The sequence below is a fragment of the Trypanosoma rangeli genome (assembly GCF_003719475.1).
Source record: "Trypanosoma rangeli strain AM80 chromosome Unknown Tra_15.4_contig_00122, whole genome shotgun sequence".
Taxonomy (NCBI): domain Eukaryota; phylum Euglenozoa; class Kinetoplastea; order Trypanosomatida; family Trypanosomatidae; genus Trypanosoma; species Trypanosoma rangeli.
This window is the reverse complement of record NW_021705867.1, coordinates 17,547-35,412: the sequence shown is the minus strand read 5'-3', so window position 1 is coordinate 35,412 and position 17,866 is coordinate 17,547. Positions and strand designations below refer to the sequence as shown.

The window sequence follows — 17,866 nt, the reverse complement described above, 5'->3', positions numbered from 1 at the left end:
TATTTGTATCTTTCTGTTTCTGTTTTTTTTTTTTCACTGTGTGCATGCATTTTTCACTTTTATTTTGCCTTCCATCACTTGTTTTCTTCGTCTTTTAACACTTTGTGTTTGTTCTCTCTTCGTCGACTTTTTTTTTCTCGATCTCTTTCTTCCTCACACTTTGACGCCGAATAAAGTCGAAGTGGTCACGACTACTACTGAGGGCAGAAGGAGGAACCACCGAAGCAACTGTGTGGTGGAAAAAAAAAGAAAAGAGGAAAAAAACAAAACGGAAATTTTTTTTTTGAAGAATGTACGAGATGGAAACATTCCGTGAGCGGACGTTGGCAAATCGCTATCAACCGCGCCAACATCTGCCGCTGAACTTCCCCGGTGTTCTCAAGGAATACGCTCGTGAGGTGCTTCGTGCTCAACCTGAAGATGTGCTGCAGTGGAGCGCTAATTACTTCAAGCGGCTGGCGCTGGAGACGGACCCGCTGCAGGCCCAGCAGCCTTCCCCCGGCGACTTTTCTCCTGTGGTGGAAGGCGAGGAGCGTGAGGCGGTGGCTCAGCGTTTGCTGAAGATGTTTGCCGAGCTTGATATCGATGCATCTGGTGTTCTGCCCATGCAAACTATAAAGCAGGCTCTTCTGGAGACGTGTAAGCTTGCCCCCTCGCAGGCGCTATACGTCTTGACGTCCACGTCGCTAGCGGAGAACGACCCCGTAGACTACACGGCATTTGCTAAGGAGTCTTGTGGTGCGGTACTTTTCTTTGAGCAGACACATCACGAGTTTGAGGTAACCAACGTTGAGAACGCCACCGTCCATGGCTTGTCGAGGCGGGACGTGGAGCAAGAGTTTCTGCGCCTCTTGCGATACGCTGACGAGGAGGCCACGGGCCTGTTTTCTCTTGACCACTACTTCAACGTTCTCGCCAACGCCCCGTACCATCTCACACGTCGCGACCTGCGACTTCTTCGCATTGAGGCGGCGCGAAACAGTGAGAATGCGGTAGATTACGAAGCGGAACTTGCATACATGTTTGACCGGCTTTTGCTAGCTGAGCAGTTTTCCCGTTTTGACGAGGATGAGTGACAGCCACCCTGTCGTTTTGGGGTGCAGTTTCAATGTAGAGTTTTCAGGCATTGAGTAAGAAGAAAAACAGCAACAAAAAAATAGGAGAAACCACGATTGTGACGCTCTGTTGCTGACCTTGTGAGTACTTTGTTGCGTTTTGTTCTTGTCGGTTTTTTTTTGCCCCTTTTTTTTTCTGTGAAAAAGTGGGCAGTGAAACCGATCGCAGTTTGTTTTTTTTTGATTGAATTTTCCTGCATCTCCGGTTGGTTAGTGCTGTGGGACGCCCCTCTTTCTCTTTCCTTCTCTCTGCATATATATCTGTCTTGCACCGTTGTGTTTGAATCATCTTTGCCTGGTGCAACGCTCGAGTGCCGCTCCTGCGCTAATTCTTTGTCACCGTGGTGTGGCCGTTGGGACCCGTGGTGACAGCGGGGTAGTAAGGTCTCTCGTTGTGCGAACTGGTTGCGATGGACGTCAGCACACTTTTAGCATTGGCGCAGAATGCGACGGATGTGGGAAACTGTCAGGCTGCACAGGAGTTTTTTGAGGTCGCCTTGACGTGTAGCCCAAACAACATTGATGTGCTGGAGGCATACGCGGAGCTGATGATTCACCACCTACAGGATATTCCTCGGGCAAAGCAAATGCTGCAACACGCCATTGAGGTGGATCCACAGCATGGCTACGTCAAGTACCTTAACCTGGCTCAGCTGTGTGACTCAAACGAGTCTCTGGAGTGTTATCAGCGCGCCTTACAAATAGTTCGAGGGGAACTGGACGCATGCAGGAAAAAGAGGCGACGGGAAACTCTGAATGAAACTCTTTCCACGATTTACTGCGCTATTGCTGAGCTCTATTTGACAGACTTGTGCTATGCCCCAGGAGCAGAGCAACTCTGCGAGGAGGCCATTGTGCAGGCGCTCAAGTGCAATGGACGGAGTGTAGAGGCTCATCAGTTGCAGGCCTCGCTGCGTCTTAGTCAAAACCGCTCTGATGAGGCCCTGCAGTCTTTACGTCGTGCGGTGGATTTGACGCACCGTCTCAGTGAGGCTTATCAGCCCACGTACGGTTCCAAGGTGGAGTTGAGTCGTCTGTTGATGCAAGTGTCACCTGACGAGGCATACCGCTTCCTGTTGGAGATCCTGCAGCTTGGTGACAACAATCCCTACATTTGGTTTCTACTGGGAGAATCAGCGAGACTGCGTAAGCGCTACGCCGACTCCGCGCGCCTTCTTCGTCGAGCTCGCGTGATGCTGACAATGTCTGACGGTGCCGCGGAGGCTTTGCAGGAGGTGGATGCAGCGATTGCCGTGTTGGTGGAGGAGATGGGCGGTCCGGCGGTGGTGGAACAAATAGCGGACTTGGATCATCCAAACCCTATTGAGCTGCTAACGCCGGAGGACGAGAGGGATGAGGAAGGGGATGACGATAACGAGGACATGGAGAAACAGGAATGGGAGTCGTGCGATGACGAGGATTAACGCGAGAGTAATAACCGCAGGGGTGTATTGTAAGCGAGTAACAGGCGAGCAGCAGGAGCTTCACTCCCCGAAGGGCAAACACAAACAAACAAAGTCAATCAGGCAAAGAAGCTGGGCATGCTAACACCAATGAGGGATGCTTTTTTGATGTTGTTGTTTTTTGTGCTTTATTGTTGTTCTTTTACTGTGTTTTCCATTTTTTTTTTTCCGTTTCTTCTTATATGCATGGTTTGGCTTTCTGGAGTTGTGAGGAACCCTCCTTGTCGCACTTGGCTCCCCGGTCGGTGGCCCGACGCATAGTTGTGTGCTTGTGGCTGCGTGTGCGTGTGTGTGTGTGTGGGGGGGGGTCCGTTGCTGCGGAATCACGACGATGAGTCTTGTGACGAACCCGCAAAGCATCATTATAGAAAACGGCGATCTGTTAGATGACCTTTACGATGAGGGAATCAGTAGGGAGGAGGAGCGCCTTCTTGCGGCTTTTCGTGAGATCCGGGGCATGAAACTCCACGGGGTGTGCAACAGCATGGAGGTGGCGGGGCGAGGGGGGTTGCAACGATCACGTGGAGCTGCACAACAGCGGCAACAACGGCAAGAACATGAGGAAAAGGAAGAAGCAAGACGAGAAAACATGCGACAGACGAAACCACGACACTTTGACCCTAAAGCTCTGGATCGCCTCAACGTATCCACGGTGGCTTCTCGAGCGAGATCGCAAAAGAAATATATAGATCAATTGAAGGAATCGAAGGCGCAGAAGAAGTTGCTTTCGCCAAGGGCTGTCTCTCCCACTGCGACGAAGGCAGGGTTGCGCCTCTACGCAGCTGCGATGGGGTGTCAGAGGCGCCGCGAGAACAGGCGGGCAGAGCAGGAGAGGCTACAGAAGGAGGATGAAGAGAAAATGACATTTCAACCGCAGATATCATCATTTGCTAAACAGCTGGGGTGCACAGGGTATGTGCCACTACACGAGCGCTTTAATCACACGAGAGAAAAACTTGCCAAGGACAGGCTTCTTCGCGAGAGCGAACGAATGAATCGCGTCATGGCGGGGTGCACGTTTCACCCCACGCTAGCTGTCACCTCGAGAAAGATGGCTGCGAGGCGTCGAAAAAGTGAACCTTTCAGTGATGCGGGGGAGCGCCTGTTTTTTGAGGGGGGAAGCCGCCTGATACGGCAACAACTTCGAGAACGGATTTTCGAAGAGTTGGCTGACAGTGGCGTGATTGGCGACTTTCAGATCTCCAACGAGGCTGCAGAGGAGTTGGTTTTGCGGTTGTGGAACTGGCAAGAGACTGCGGATCGTAACCGGGAGGCCGCGCAGCGAGAGTACGTCCAACGTGCAACAAAGCCCTCTTCGTCAAGGTATCGCTGTGTGCCACAACCACAGCAGGACCAAAAATTGAGCCACAACCACACCTGTCCTTCATCGTTGACGTCGAAATCGCTTCCTCCGTCGGAGAACAAAGTACTGCAGCGCTTGCCGGAGGATGACCTGCGCCGAATCCGTTGCCGTGCTCTTTTCAGTAAGTACGCCTCCTCGGAAGATTCTACCTCTGTTCAGTTAGCCGAGGTGAAGAGACAGGTACGTGAGCTGTTCCCTGAGGACTCCAGCATTGTTGTGGCGTTGACTTCGCGTTTTGTCGATGCCGAGGAGTTCAGTAAGACAGATTTTGTGGATAGTCTTATGCGGTTTGAGCAGCTGCATGGGCCACAGCCATGGGGAAATCCGAAATGGGCCCACGCCATGTCAGTCGCTGAGGAGCCGCCGTTATTCTTTTCATCGTCTTGTTCGGTAACACAATGCCAAGCAGAGGCTGAAGCTACGTCGCTTGGTAACTTGCAACGATCGAATTTAACACATGCAATTCCTTTGGCGAGGAAGCGGAAGACAGAGATGAATGATGGCATGCTGTCATGTTCTTCATCCTACCGGCGAGCACCATCTGCGACTTTCCGCAGAGGTTCATCAGGAGAGGCCTTCAATGACTTGCAGAGCTCTGAGCAGTGCCCCCATAAGGGCCAACAAAATGTGACGCAGTCGATGACGATGCAGAACGTTAGGGAGCGAACCGCTGAACATGCTGCTAGAGAAAAACGGCGCCAGTCTTTAGAGCAAAATGAGGCTATACAACCTCAAAAACATGAGGAGCTTTCGACAAGACAGCGTGGCATTCCACGCGAGGTGCCCAACACACGTGATACACAGGAACGGTCTTCGAGTCTAGGAAGTGTAGAGCTCTCGAGTATCACAGAGGAATGTGGAAGCACACCAAGCGCGAAACGGCCAGATGAGATTGTGACGGAGTTGGAAGCATTGATTGCCACCCCTCTGAAGCGTTCTGTTACGGCTTCGCCAAAGAGACCCAGTAGTCAATGTGGACCCGCTCTCCATGGGGACGTTGTTTCTTGCTTGCCTTCTTCACTGAGAAGACGTGCGCAGAACGTGCCTGTTCCTAGGGGCGCACGTGATGTGGGTTACACAAAGGTGAAGGAGGGTCACCTAACACGGCAACAGCTCCTCAAAGAAGTGGAACAAGTCCTTGGTGTGGGAGCCGTTACCGTGGCAATAGATTAATGTTTGTTTATTGATTGGTGATTGAAGTAGATTACCACCTACCTTAGATGGCGAGCGTCAATGCGTATTCTCGTATTGTTTATTTTTCACTCCTTTACATGCAACACTTACCCACACATGCAAGGCAATGGTGGTGGTGGTGGTGGTGGTGGTGGCGTTTGTCATCCTTGCAATGACGAGGTGTCAGCGCGTATACGATTACAAATGTTTTTTCCTATCTGCTTTGGTTTGTAGGTGTCGTTGTTTCAATCATTTCCTTCATTGATCTCCGCTTATTTTGTGTCCTTTTTGTTGGTTTATATTCACTGCCCTCTTTTTTTTTTTCCGTTACTATTATTCTTCCTTTTTTTTCTCTCTCTATTTCTCTGTTTGGTGTGTGCCACCTTTTTTGGTTAGGGGCAGTGGTATTCCTGCCAAATATTTTTTTGATGGGTGATCCTTTTGTGCGCCCGGGGCTGACCTACCAGCCACACATTGAGCAGGTGTTGCTTCGAAACGAGGGAACCCTCACGCTGGAGAGCACCAAGGAGGACTGGATAAGGTATCAGCACCGTGACACGTTGGCAAGTCTCATCTTACATCGTGACCGTTTGGAGTATCTTTCACTGGTGGAAAACGTGGCTCCAGCGCGAATGGAGCGTGTTCTCTTGGAACGTGCTGTAGACCCAGTTCGAAAGAGGGAACGATCCAACACATGACAGGATTGAGGTTTGCTCAACGCCACCCATGGGCCGCGTTGAAGAGATGGTGCCTGCGTGTGAATGTGTGTGAGTTGGGTAGTTCACGTGGGTGTATCACAAGAAAAATGTGTGTCTCTTTTTTGATTTCTGTATCTACGTGTCTGCAGCAATTTTCAGTTGTGTACGCTTTTGTCTTCTTCTGCATGCTGTCTCTCTTTGTCTTCATGCAAGCACACACAAGATATATATTATTCAACATCGATTAGGAGGGGTGTGGATGGGGCTAGACGGTGTGGCATCGCCCATCGGTGCGTTCTCCGCAGATTATATTTTCTCTATTTAGTGCAGCAAGAACTCAGCGATGCTTTCACGGGCGGATTCCAAACAAAGGTTATCGTCTACAGCCCACAGTGCCGGATAGGTTGAAGGATGCCGTGACACTTTTTGGGGCGGATACGCATAACGTCACACCTGATGACCCGCCATATGTGCCGGAGGAGCAGCGGATGCACATGACCATGAAAATTATGGGCAGCAATCAAAACATGAGGAATCATTCAACGTTAGATTGCTTACGAGCTGCATTGGACGCAGTACACAACGAGGGACCTGATCACGAGGGGTGGAAAGAGGTCTACCTCTTTCTTCGTACCGCAGAGATGTGTTGTGAGCTGCAGAGGGATTCAACCGATGCCTTTCCCAAGGGGAAGAAATTATGGATTAATTTAGATGGATGTGAGGAGAAGCGACGTCCTGTGTTAACGCAGATGCCGAATGGGATGCTTGTATTACCAGTTTTGTCAATGGAAGATTACCTTGATTACTACTTTTGTTGGGTGGACGCGTTTGAGTTCTGTTGGTTTCCCATTCCCAGGATGGGAACTTGTTTTGAGGGGTTCTGTCAATTGCCCTTTCCAGTGACAGCTGTTGGGAGTATGCAACACTTTAGTGCCCTTGCCACCGTGGCGTTTCGAGCGTCCCAGTTTGGTATTCTAGTGAATCCTGGACAGCATACCAGCAAACTCGTCACGTATCCAGAAATGGTGGAGCTTGCCAAGCAGCGAAGTATGCGACCCAAGGAACGAAACACAGATCTGAAGAGTACAATTAATGGAGTGAAGGAAGATATATTTGTTCGAAACTTTCTTTGTGGATTTGACACCAGAAAACTTCTTATGAAACGCATCGAACCTCCTCAATTAGTGGAGTTGCTTCGTCATCGGCCCAAGATACCACCAGTGGCACGGTTAGAGTTGCATCTTCTCCTCTTTGAGTATGAATCGATAGTCAAAGTTTTTGTCCGCACTGTGGATTGCCCACGTTGACGCCGTATGCTTAGTGCCTCTCAGAAAATGACGCAGATTGATGTGGTGATAGAGGGTGGGAAACCTAACCGTGTAGTCTTTGAACGCATTAAAAAGTGGAGTTACATAGGGGAGTTTCATTCAAACGTGCATATTGAGTTTAGTTCGGTGACACCAAAGGTGAAAGAGGGACACTAAATGCAGGTTGTGTATGAGGCCGTTGACGGCAAGCTTTTGCGTGGCATGAAGGCCTTCCGCGGTGTTACCGTCCGAAAAGCAATTGGCTACGATGAGCCTCTTCTTGACGCTCATGGCGTTCCAGCTTCATTCACAGCATGTCAGTAAAGTGACGAACGAGTTTGTTGACCTCCTGTGTGACTATTTTTATTGGGTGGCGATTATGATGGATGGCAATGGAGTGGAGTGAAAAATTGGGTGGTGACATTGGGGATGAAGTAATGAGATTGCATGTGTATGTGAGGGGAAGAGAGTGAGAGGGATTGCGTGAGAGGAGAAATGTGGCGTTACTGCCTTTACTTGTTTTTGAACTGGAACTGGGGGGCCTAGAAGAGAGATGGAAGCCTGTTTTGTCTCATCACGTTAGCGTTTGCTGCTGTAGTTCAAGGCAGGGGTTGCCTCGCTGGGTTGAATCATCATGACGCAAGCATGAACACATCAAACATTTCTCATTAGAAATAAAGTTGTTGCTTGCTGTCTGGTCCCCCCTTTTTTTTGTCTTGTAATATTGCTTGTGTATGTGTGCGTTGCTGGCTCTTGCACCACAGCCGACTTTTTCACCTCACAAAAGCCATTGCCTTTTGTCCTGTGTGCCACAATGGCAGAGGACACGATCACCTTTCTTCACATCATTGGAAGGCTTAAGGAAACGGAACGCACGGGTTGGGTTGAGAATGGCATTCCAAAACCGGAGTCTGTGTCCGACCACATGTATCGCACTGCGGTCATGTGTATGATGTGCCCTGATGAGACACTGGAACGAAATAAATTGATTCGTATGGCGCTTTGTCACGATACGGGGGAGAGCATCATTGGTGACATCTCCCCAAAGATGGCTGTTTCCAAGGACGAGAAATACCGTCGAGAAAAGGCGGCTGTTTCACACCTTAGTGGATTGTTGGGGAAGGAAGTCCCTTTGTCTGCGGAGCTACAGGAGCTTTGGGAGGAGTACGAGGCGCAAAGCTCACCCGAAGCGCGATTTCTCAAAGACATGGATCTTTTGGAGATGATCACACAGGCGCACGCGTATGAGTTGGCTTACCCTGAGAAAGATTTAAGCCCGTTTTTTGACTCAGGGGAGAATATCAAACACCCATGGGCGCGGAATATTTATGAAACCCTTTTGCGTACACGTCCCTTAAAGAAGCAAAGGGAAAAGGGTGTTGAGGAATCAAAATGAGAATGATCTGTGGTGTAAGGTGCGCACTCTTTTTTGAATGAGGGGTTGGCGTGAGAGTCGTGGGCGACAGCGTTGCTGCGGCTACGCATATATATATATATATATATAATATGTACTTTCTCTCTCCAATTAGGAGTCACAGTACTATTTTTCTCGTGTGTATGTGGCGCTTTTTTTTCTTTGTTGGAGCACATATGGATATATATATTATATATATATATATTTATGTTGTTCTTCGTTTGTTGGGTTATTGCCTTCATTTTTTTTTCTTTTATGTTTTTCTTGTCGCTGCATGTGTGCCTTTTATTGAAGCTATGGAGGTGAAGGCGGAAGTTCATACACGCATACTTAGGGATCTTTCCAATGAAGGGCTGACTGTTGTGGTGCAGGAGGCGGTGTTGAGTAGTATAGGTGCACTACTTCCGGTTACCCCCTGCTTCACTTCACTTCCTTCCAAGGTGAACGAGGCGGTGCATGCTCTTTTGTCTCTCACACAGTTGATGAGTCAAGGTGATACTTACTTTGAAGCAGCCTTTCAGAGGAGTCGGACTGCCTTGAAAAGACTTGCCGCTGAATCTCTCGGGGGTGTTGATGGATTCGTGCGACGTGAAGAGGTGACGGCAGCCTTATCATACATCAGATGTTTGGCGCGCTTTCGTGCCCTGTGGGTCTTTTTATTTGGTGCTGCGTATTCGCGATCATCACAAAAATTTGCTCCTCCTCATATGTTTGCTGTTCGCTGGTCTGAAGTTTTATGCGATTCTACTTTGGGCTGGTTTAGTGAAATTCAGGAAGAGGCGAAGCGGACATTTGCCTCGATACAAGGGGGGAACACGTCGCTGTTTGCCTATTTTTTATTTGTACTGCAGCATGCACTCTCCATTCGCATGATATTAGTGGAGTGCGTCGCGGAAATGATGCTAAATTCTTCTGTGCATTTTGATGTTATGGCCGTCGTGCGTAATATGTACATGGCATCTGAGGCGTTGAACGAGGTGGCGGAGCTTCAGAGCATTTGGAGACAAGAGGGATTATTGCCAGATGCACTTCGCGAGAAGTGTCTGTTGTATCAGTTTTCTAGTGATAACATTTGCCACAGTTTGTGGGTTCATTCTGGATTGGACCCAGTCCTCTCCCTCACGGAGAAGCGCGCGAGGATATTTGTGCTCTGCCCCTTTTTTTGGATTCTACAGCACCTGGTGTGGGACCTGTATGGACGCCTAACGCTTTTCTTTCAGAGTTGCTTTATAGCCATGCCCTTTGAGGGCCTTTTCCATTATCCCTTGAAGGATGCGGGAGGCGCAGGGGCGGCGATTTCCGACGAATTACAACCGGTAGTGGGACGGAATATATCCCATACGAATTGCTCATTCGAGAGGAGGCAAGAAAACCGTGTGGATTTGGCAGTAAATTCTGCCGCTACAGATGTGGTCTCGTTTTTGCGTAGGAGGGTGACAACGTCAGCCTCAAGCGCGTCTTTGGACCCCACGTCCACAGGTTTAAAGTCGCAGTCAAGTTGTGTGTCTCCATCACGTGGGGATTCTGTGACACGCTTGGTGGAGAATGAGTCACTGGAGGCATATCATAAGGAGTTTCTTTTGCCGTTTGATTTAAATTTTGCTTGTACCGAGGTTAATGAAAGCGGGTTCTTGGATTCCATTGGTTCTCACATACTGGCGGAAGCATTATGGAACCTCATCTGTGAGCGGCCCCGTACCACGTTTTTTGTGATCACTGACTGTACACGACGCCCAGGGGCGCGTGCGTGGCAACGCAATCGTTGCACTGTCACCACCTGCATGGATGATGCGGCGGGTCGACAAGGTATGGAACATTGGGTACTGAACTTTGTGTGTCCCAGCGCTCGACTGTCGGAGAATGCCATGAAGCGTGCGCAGCAGGAGTCAATGCTTCTTTGGGCTGTTGTCTTTCAAGTGGCTGGATCGCCACAGCGGAGGACGCGGTTTACGAATGATGGCTCTGTTTTTTATGTGGTACGCAGCGATAATGAAATGGATGGGGGAAGAATGTACTTTGTTCTCCTGCTGCAACACGGTGTCAGCACCACACATCCACACGGAGGTGTGAGGGATAAGAGCGCAAGGGAAGTGTCAGGGGAGGAGTCTCGTTGGGCATTTCGATCATTAGAAGAGGTGTGTGCGGCATGGAGTATGCCTCAGCTATGCAACCTGGCCGTTCGTCTGGCGGTGGGTCTCGCATGAGTCTTTATTCCGTGGAGCACTGTGCGTTCGGCCAGCGTTGTTGTTGTTGTGTTTTGTCGCCTCACAGTGGCGTTGCATGATGTCTACTTTTTTTTTTTTTAGTCTTGCTTTTGTAGTTGTGGTCTTTTTTTTTCAGCTGATTGTTGCTGTTTGTTTGTATTGCCCTCGCGCTGCGTGGGGTTTTTCTTTTTATTTACTTCCTGTGCTTTTTCCGTTCGTTGCGCCCCAGCAGCAAGAACGTTGTACGCAAATATTGCACTTCCAGCGGGCAAAACTAATCCCTGCCAAGGTGACGTACAAACAAGGGGTAGTGGAGGAGAAACTCAAAACTCATTGGCCCAACAGCGGAAAGGAAAAGACGAGGAAGGGTGGTGGAATAGGGGAAATTGTCCCACGGACTAGCGACCATCCGTTTTCCCATTGCCGCAACCGCCTTGACAGATTCGTGGGGAAACGATGCAAGACGAGGAGAGCGGCCACCTGCAAATGCGTACTTCTAACTCGATGGCAGGCACGACTCCAAAAAGGCATGTTGCACACGCTGTGCGGGGAGGGTTAAGTGTATCGTTGGTGAGGCCTGCCAGCGCGGAAAAGTCAATGCTCCGCAAGCGAACTAGCAGCGTTGGAAGTACCGGAAGAACGCAAAGTGTTACGCCAGGCACCAATGGTGGTGCGGCACGGAATAAGCTAGCGCCCTTTCCCCCAAGGTCTGCGCTGGTGAAAAACAACTCAACAAATGATAACGCTTTCCGAAGCCTTACACGCAAACCTCTGATCTCTCCTCCCATTAACCCAAAACAGGTGGAGGGGTTCCTGAGTCGTATGCGAGAGGACGAAACACGATACACTAAGATACATGAGCTGGTGTGTGAAAGTCGGGGTATATCATTTCACCCGACGAAACGGTCGTATTCTCGGGCCTCGTCGCATGCGACAGAGCACTCAGTTGGCCCCCCGCGGGGATGCATCATACGAAGTTGTCCATCGACGCCCACGCGCAACCTTAAATCTCCTATGTTGCGCCAATACACGGGGCAAAGTGACGAAATGCAGCGGTTTTCCTCTGCGCCGGTCAACGTAAAATTGTCTGCAGCATGTAGAAAGATATTCAACGGCCAGTCGCGTGCGGTGTCAACAGCTATGGAAGCCACGCCTGGAGCGCGAGGTGGCAAACGGTGTGGGGATGGCCTCGCCACAAGGCCAAAAGAGCAGGCGGTGGGACATCGTCGCCCTGTCATCTCCGTCACTGCGACAAAAGGTGTGCCGGAAAACGGGACCGCCACCACCGCTCATGCTGATCGTGTAGTTCGGCGAGTCAAGAGCATCAAGCGGCAACCGGTGTCGCCACAAAAACAGTCATCCCTTGACACACCGCCTATTTGTCCTCCGAGTTGGGAGCGGCAACCTAACAGTCGAGGGGCCTCTGGGGCGATGTCAACTAAAAGCATTTCCTCGCACCGTATGAACTGCAGGACTGAGACAGCTCCATACATTGAGCTCGCCGTCGACGAACGATCGAAACTGTGCTCACCGAAGAAGCTCGTGTACGAAGCTGCAGATGAAAGTCCGATTTCTGTTGCCGAATGAGTTTATTTTGATTTTTGGTTATTATTATTATCATTATTACTGTTTTTATTTTTATTTTTGTTGGCTTTGTATAATAGTGTGTGTACGATGGCTAACCCTTACGTGTGGGTCTTATCTCGCGTGGTGGCCGAGCTGGACGGCTCGGCCAAATGAGGGAAAACGTGGACGCACACGACAAAAACAAACAACCAAAACAAAAGCAAAAAAGAAAAAAAACATGAGAATAGACCGCCAAGAGGTGCAATACACTCTAAAGTGTCATATAGCGGGGAAAGGAAAGCAGCAAAATGTTAGCAAAATCAAAGCTACTTCAGGACCCGATTGAGGCGAAAGGGACGACGGCTTGAATAGAAAGGGAAGGAGACGCGACGAATCGATGAGCGCAGACTGCTGGAGGGAAGGAAAAAGAGGGGGCTGCAACGGAAGTTGGGTACTCATTTGTTTCGTGTCCCCCTTTTTTTTTTTGTACTGTGTGGCCCTCTTTCACTTTTTTTTTTTTACGTTGTGTACGTGTGTGTGTATAGCGATGCATGGAGGGGTGATGTCCCCATCAGGGCTAGCGACCCCTGGGATGAGAAGAGAGCGGGGTGAATGAGGGAAAAATGGAGAAGCTGCAGGATAGGCGACAAAACGGAGTTCAAGCAACAACGAAAAAGTAATAAATGGAGTAACACAAAATGTTGGTTACAAACTTTACCGGATGCTATCTAATGTCGATCAGACGCATCCTTATCGTGATCACTATACTATTGGATTCTTGTGGAGTACGACATGCACGATCAGATGCTACTAAATAACTATGTGGGGACACCTCGTGCATTTGTCCTTCTGTTTTGTTATTATTTTGTCTTTTTCTAAGGACACCATGATGAAAAGTGGAAAAGAAAGTTTTGTCATTTTTCTTGTAGGGGGATGACAGGCGTTTATTCCACGTCCCAACAGCAGACGACGGTCCTGGCTTGCGCTTTCTGGAGCCTGTCTGCCAAACTGGTCCTCCTCGAGTGGTCTTGACCTCGTTGGTGACCAATGGCGCGACCCAACATGAGGCTACGGCTTTGGTTACTGATCCGGGTTTGGTCCGGATTGGACAGTGCGGGTTGGAAACTGTGGAACACTTTTGCGGGCATCAGGGAAGGTGTGTGTTTTGTACACGCCGCACTACCCGCAGTTTGAGGCGTCTTATTTTGCTTCTTTTATTTGCGTGTGTGGACGCCCGAACGCACACCATGTGCGTGTCATGGACATGCAACGTCTTGCTTGTCACGGGCGTGGCTTCGCGCGGTGGGGGAATGCTTTGCTTCTTCCAGCTGTGGGGGGTGCCGAAGTGGCGGGGGCGCCGTTGCAGCGCTCCTGCAGCTCTTCTCTCACACAAGCGGAAGCACGGACGGCTCCTCCTGCTTTGTCGACATGTGCCGAGTGTTTGGCTTAGCGCATTGGCGTCTGTACGGGCAATATGCCGCGTTGCGGGGTGACCCCATTAAAGGAGGGGCAGCGGGCCTTGATGCGGCAATCTGGCGTGGCGGAAGCGGCTTGTCATGCGAGGGGGAGCGGCGGTTGCGGGGTCTTCAACGGCTGCCACGTTGTGGGTTCACGGCGAGGCCTCAGTTTTTGTAGATTGCCTTGTGCACCAATTGGTTTACTGGTGTGTGTGGGTGGGTGTTTGGTGGGCTTCCTCCGGTGTGGGAGGATGCGTCCGCTGAGCCAAACTACGATCTCCTTGTTCGGCTCTTTCCTAATGTGGGGAGAAGGAGCAAAGCCCCCACCACCATGTGAATCCTCCTCGCGGACGTGCCGGGTCATAAGATATTGTTTGCTTCGCTTGTCGTGAAGTATGCTCGTCTATTATTGTGGTTAGTTTTGTGTGTGCGTGTAGTCAATGCGCCGTAGGAGCATCACCGCTTCTTCACAGCTGCCCCTCGCACATCTCCCTTCTTTACTTACCTTTACCCGCCGTTGTTGCTTTTTGTTTTTCTCTCTCGTTATATTCTCTCTGATCGCGTTGACAACAACGCCTGTACACACGCCTTGCCGTCTCCTCCTTCTCCACTCATCTCTGTTGTTCCCCAGCTTTTTTTAGTCCAACCTGTTTTAACCAACATACCCAAAAAAAAAAAAAAACGAGAATAACACAAAAATCGGCGGTCACGTAACAACACACGTAAAAAAAAAAAAGAAAAAAATAAAAAATAAAAAAAGTCCTCAAAGGACAAAAAAGAAAGAAAAATAAGAGAAAGGAACGACGCCGAGTTGATAACAGATTCACCGAGTATAGAAGAAAAACCGGGTGATACCACAGAACCAATTAAAACAAGGAGAATCTGCATATTTAAGGAGATAAGAGGAATACCACAAAAAAAGAAAAGTAGATAGTGTAGATACACCCCAGGGAAACAACACACCGACAAGACCAATAAAAAGAGAAAAAAAAGGTGTCACTTTGGTTTACTTTTAAGCGCAAGAAAAAGTACAAACAAGAACAAAAACCAGAAAAAAAAAGGGCGTCAGTAAAATGTCGAACTTTCCTGCTGCGAGTCCCTCCATCTGGGTCGGCGGCCTGGATCCCAATCTCAACGAGCAGAAGCTTTACGACCACTTTGTGCGCATTGGCCCAGTGGCCTCTGTGCGTGTATGTGTGGACTCCGTCACGCAAAAGTCACTTGGCTACGGTTACGTGAACTTTCAGAACCCTGCAGACGCCGAAAAGGCACTGGATCAAGCTGGCGTTAAGCTAGGATCGAAGCACATTCGCATTGCCAAGATTCAACGTGATCCGTCTAAGCGACGCAGCGGCGTGACGAACATTGTAGTGAAGAAACTTCCACCATCCGTGGATACCTATGCACTTAAGGAAATGTTTTCCAAGTATGGGCGTCTTACCGCCATTGGCCTTGCCACGAACGAGAACGGTGAATCCCGTGGATATGCCCGTATTTCCTACGAAAAGGAGGAATCCGCGGTGGAGGCGGTACAGGAGGTGAACGGAATGGTTATCGATGACTGTGCCATTACAGTGGAGCGATACCAACCACACCATCGTGAGGAACAATTGAAGCAATTTACTAACCTCTACGTGAAGAACCTTGACCCCTCCGTCAATGATGAACAACTGAAGGAAGTATTTTCAGCTTTTGGTGAAGTGACTTCCGCCAAGGTCCGTGAACTTGGGGCAAATCAAACTGTTGGATTTGCCTACGTCGCGTACGCCACCCACGAAGCCGCCGCCAAGGCCGTTGAGGAGCTTGACGAGAAGGAGAGTCCTTTGGCGAAGGAGGGGATGAAGCTGAGTGTCTGCCGTTTCCGCTCCCGTGAGGAGCGTCAGCGCGAACGCGAACGCCAGCGCCGTGAGCGTCAACAACAACACAGCAAGTACCCGAACCTTTATGTCAAGAACTTTGATGACACTGTCACCAGCGAACGCCTGAAGGAGCTCTTTGAGCGCTGCGGTGAAACTGTTTCTGTCCGTGTCATGATGGACCGGGCCACTAGGCTATCCCGTTGTTTTGGCTTCGTTTCGTTCAAGGAGCAGAGTGCTGCGAGTCGCGCCATTCAGGAGCTTCATGGAAGCACGGTCCTTGGTCCTCGCCCACTCTTTGTGACCTATGCCCTTCGCAAGGATGCCCGTCGACAGACACTGGAAGACATGCGTAACAAGCAGCCACGTATGCGTCAGCCGCCTATGGGCAGCCTTATGGGTGGGATGATGGGACCTCAACTTGGCTTCATGGGACCGCAAGCAATGTTTAACGGCGTTCCCTTTGTAAACCCTCGCATGTCTATGATGCCTGCACCCATGGGCATGGGTGGTCAACTGCGACCGATGGGTCCTACACCGATGAATCAAGTGCGGGCACGCCCCATGTCACAACGTGCCCCAATGCAGTCAATGATGGCACCACCTCCGCAACCGCAACCACTGGCCTCACAGGGACAGAACCTGTCGACAGTTCTTGCTAATCTGACTCCCGAACAGCAGAAGAATGTCCTGGGCGAACGCTTGTACAACCACATTGTCGCTATCAACCCCGCTGCGGCTGCAAAGGTGACTGGTATGCTTTTGGAAATGGATAACGGCGAGATTCTTAATCTGCTAGATACACCCGGTCTTTTGGATGCGAAGGTGCAGGAGGCTCTTGATGTGTTGAACCGTCACATGAGCGTCTAGAAGCCCTCTTTCCGTTTTTTTTCTTTTTTTGCTGTATGTGTGTGCCTGTGTATTTTTTTCTTGTTTGTTTTGTCGGTTTCTGTGCTGAGGAGGTGGGGGTGTCCGTCTGCCTGCATCTGTGCCCGCAAGAATGCCTGACGGGTGACGGGAAGTCACTAATGACGCGGGGCGCGCGTAACGATGGGGGGACGGCGCCTGAAAAAGAGTAAAAAACAAGAACAGGGGGAAGAGGGGGGAAAGCGATTTTTAAAAAAGGAGAGGTAAATGCAGGAATGACATCATGTCCTTATTGCTGCCGAGCCTTCTACACGAGGAGGAGGAAGTGGGGTGGGTGGGGGGGGGGGCGAGAAGGAGGGATAAAATGGAAAAAAAAAGAAGCATCAAGTGACTTGCATAGAGGAGGTAACTAACGAAAAGGGAAGAATGAAACTGTTACTAAAAAAAAAAAAAACTAATAATATAAATAGTCGTATGTGTGTACTCGGCCACATATATACATATTTTTGCATTATATACGTGTATAAGAGCAATCGAGATGAAAGAGTAGTTCTGAGAAGATACCCCCCTTCCCTCCTCTATCTCCTCCTCTCAAAACGAAAACAAACAAAAAACGATTTCCATTTCCTGAAAACAAACAGAAGTAATAAAAAAGGAAGAGGAGACAATAAAAAAAAAATGGGGGATGAAAAGCGGGGATATTAGATGGTTGTAAAAGCGGGACAACTAAGAGGGGGAATGCGAGGCTGGGTAAGTAACATTAGGCCGGATGGAGAGCGGGGCTTGTAAAGGAGGTCATGCATCAGCGCACGGGGAAAAAGAAACAGACATCTTTTTTTTTTCTTTTTTTGTTTCTTTCCACTAACAATCCCGCGTTTTTTTTTTGTTGGCTTCTCTTATCCTTTGGAACTGAAATTTTGGCGCGACGAAAAGGTACGATCTGCAACACGATGGTAAACGAGAGAGAGAGGGTGTGGGGATGAGTGGGTCACACTGTGAATCTCTTTTCTTTTTGATGGACACCGCCGTGATTGCAAGGGTTGCGAGAAGTTCTGGGTTTCATCGACGTCTACACTTCGCGTTTGTGTGAAGGGTGTATGAGTGGCGTGGCACTCCACTCCCTGTCTGTTCCTGTCCCGGAACGCGTGCAAGAGTGGGTGGGGCTTCTCACAAAGGTGGGGATGTAAAGAAAGAAGCGCTGCAGTGATGGTGACAAGCCAGTATAAGGGCGCTGCGGAGGCTACATGCATGGACTTTCATTCGTATACGCACCGCACTATACTCCCACTTACGATCGTACACGTCCCGGCAGCTGCGACTCCTTCAGAACCAAAAGCTGATACATGAAAAGAGAGGAAGGGCGATTTTAAATCTTCTACCCCG

At 49.7% G+C, this 17,866-nt stretch overlaps 8 protein-coding genes across 8 annotated transcripts, besides 12 other annotated features; all 8 read left to right on the top strand.

Moving 5' to 3' along the window:
* Positions 1-34: part of a sequence feature (A-rich) that runs on past the window's edge.
* A 205-nt stretch (positions 35-239) lies between these two features.
* Positions 240-269: a microsatellite.
* A 21-nt stretch (positions 270-290) lies between these two features.
* Positions 291-1,076, top strand: TraAM80_04269 (uncharacterized protein; the record flags this gene model as incomplete). Its single annotated transcript, XM_029381202.1, has 1 exon — positions 291-1,076. The coding sequence occupies one exon, from the start codon at positions 291-293 to the stop codon at positions 1,074-1,076; it is 786 nt and encodes a 261-aa protein (XP_029238944.1).
* Positions 1,077-1,525: 449 nt separating this feature from the next.
* Positions 1,526-2,539, top strand: TraAM80_04268 (TPR domain protein; the record flags this gene model as incomplete). The annotated part of the gene is made up of 1 exon (XM_029381201.1): positions 1,526-2,539. One exon carries the CDS (start codon positions 1,526-1,528, stop codon positions 2,537-2,539), a length of 1,014 nt encoding a protein of 337 aa, XP_029238943.1.
* Positions 2,540-2,679: 140 nt separating this feature from the next.
* Positions 2,680-2,746: a sequence feature (A-rich).
* Positions 2,747-2,840: 94 nt separating this feature from the next.
* Positions 2,841-2,878: a microsatellite.
* A 31-nt stretch (positions 2,879-2,909) lies between these two features.
* TraAM80_04267 (uncharacterized protein) lies at positions 2,910-5,114 on the top strand (the record flags this gene model as incomplete). Its single annotated transcript, XM_029381200.1, has 1 exon — positions 2,910-5,114. One exon carries the CDS (start codon positions 2,910-2,912, stop codon positions 5,112-5,114), a length of 2,205 nt encoding a protein of 734 aa, XP_029238942.1.
* Positions 5,115-5,242: 128 nt separating this feature from the next.
* Positions 5,243-5,269: a microsatellite.
* A 1,031-nt stretch (positions 5,270-6,300) lies between these two features.
* TraAM80_04266 (uncharacterized protein) lies at positions 6,301-7,119 on the top strand (the record flags this gene model as incomplete). The annotated part of the gene is made up of 1 exon (XM_029381199.1): positions 6,301-7,119. One exon carries the CDS (start codon positions 6,301-6,303, stop codon positions 7,117-7,119), a length of 819 nt encoding a protein of 272 aa, XP_029238941.1.
* An 814-nt stretch (positions 7,120-7,933) lies between these two features.
* TraAM80_04265 (hydrolase of HD superfamily) lies at positions 7,934-8,515 on the top strand (the record flags this gene model as incomplete). Its single annotated transcript, XM_029381198.1, has 1 exon — positions 7,934-8,515. The coding sequence occupies one exon, from the start codon at positions 7,934-7,936 to the stop codon at positions 8,513-8,515; it is 582 nt and encodes a 193-aa protein (XP_029238940.1).
* An 87-nt stretch (positions 8,516-8,602) lies between these two features.
* Positions 8,603-8,630: a microsatellite.
* Positions 8,631-8,707: 77 nt separating this feature from the next.
* Positions 8,708-8,742: a microsatellite.
* An 87-nt stretch (positions 8,743-8,829) lies between these two features.
* On the top strand, positions 8,830-10,737 carry TraAM80_04264 (uncharacterized protein; the record flags this gene model as incomplete). Its single annotated transcript, XM_029381197.1, has 1 exon — positions 8,830-10,737. The coding sequence occupies one exon, from the start codon at positions 8,830-8,832 to the stop codon at positions 10,735-10,737; it is 1,908 nt and encodes a 635-aa protein (XP_029238939.1).
* A 456-nt stretch (positions 10,738-11,193) lies between these two features.
* On the top strand, positions 11,194-12,324 carry TraAM80_04263 (uncharacterized protein; the record flags this gene model as incomplete). Its single annotated transcript, XM_029381196.1, has 1 exon — positions 11,194-12,324. The coding sequence occupies one exon, from the start codon at positions 11,194-11,196 to the stop codon at positions 12,322-12,324; it is 1,131 nt and encodes a 376-aa protein (XP_029238938.1).
* A 1-nt stretch (position 12,325) lies between these two features.
* Positions 12,326-12,386: a sequence feature (A-rich).
* A 114-nt stretch (positions 12,387-12,500) lies between these two features.
* Positions 12,501-12,540: a microsatellite.
* Positions 12,541-14,427: 1,887 nt separating this feature from the next.
* Positions 14,428-14,459: a microsatellite.
* Positions 14,460-14,833: 374 nt separating this feature from the next.
* Positions 14,834-16,486, top strand: TraAM80_04262 (poly(A)-binding protein 2; the record flags this gene model as incomplete). Its single annotated transcript, XM_029381195.1, has 1 exon — positions 14,834-16,486. One exon carries the CDS (start codon positions 14,834-14,836, stop codon positions 16,484-16,486), a length of 1,653 nt encoding a protein of 550 aa, XP_029238937.1.
* A 312-nt stretch (positions 16,487-16,798) lies between these two features.
* Positions 16,799-16,843: a microsatellite.
* A 472-nt stretch (positions 16,844-17,315) lies between these two features.
* Positions 17,316-17,341: a microsatellite.
* Between the last annotated feature and the right edge of the window lie 525 nt (positions 17,342-17,866).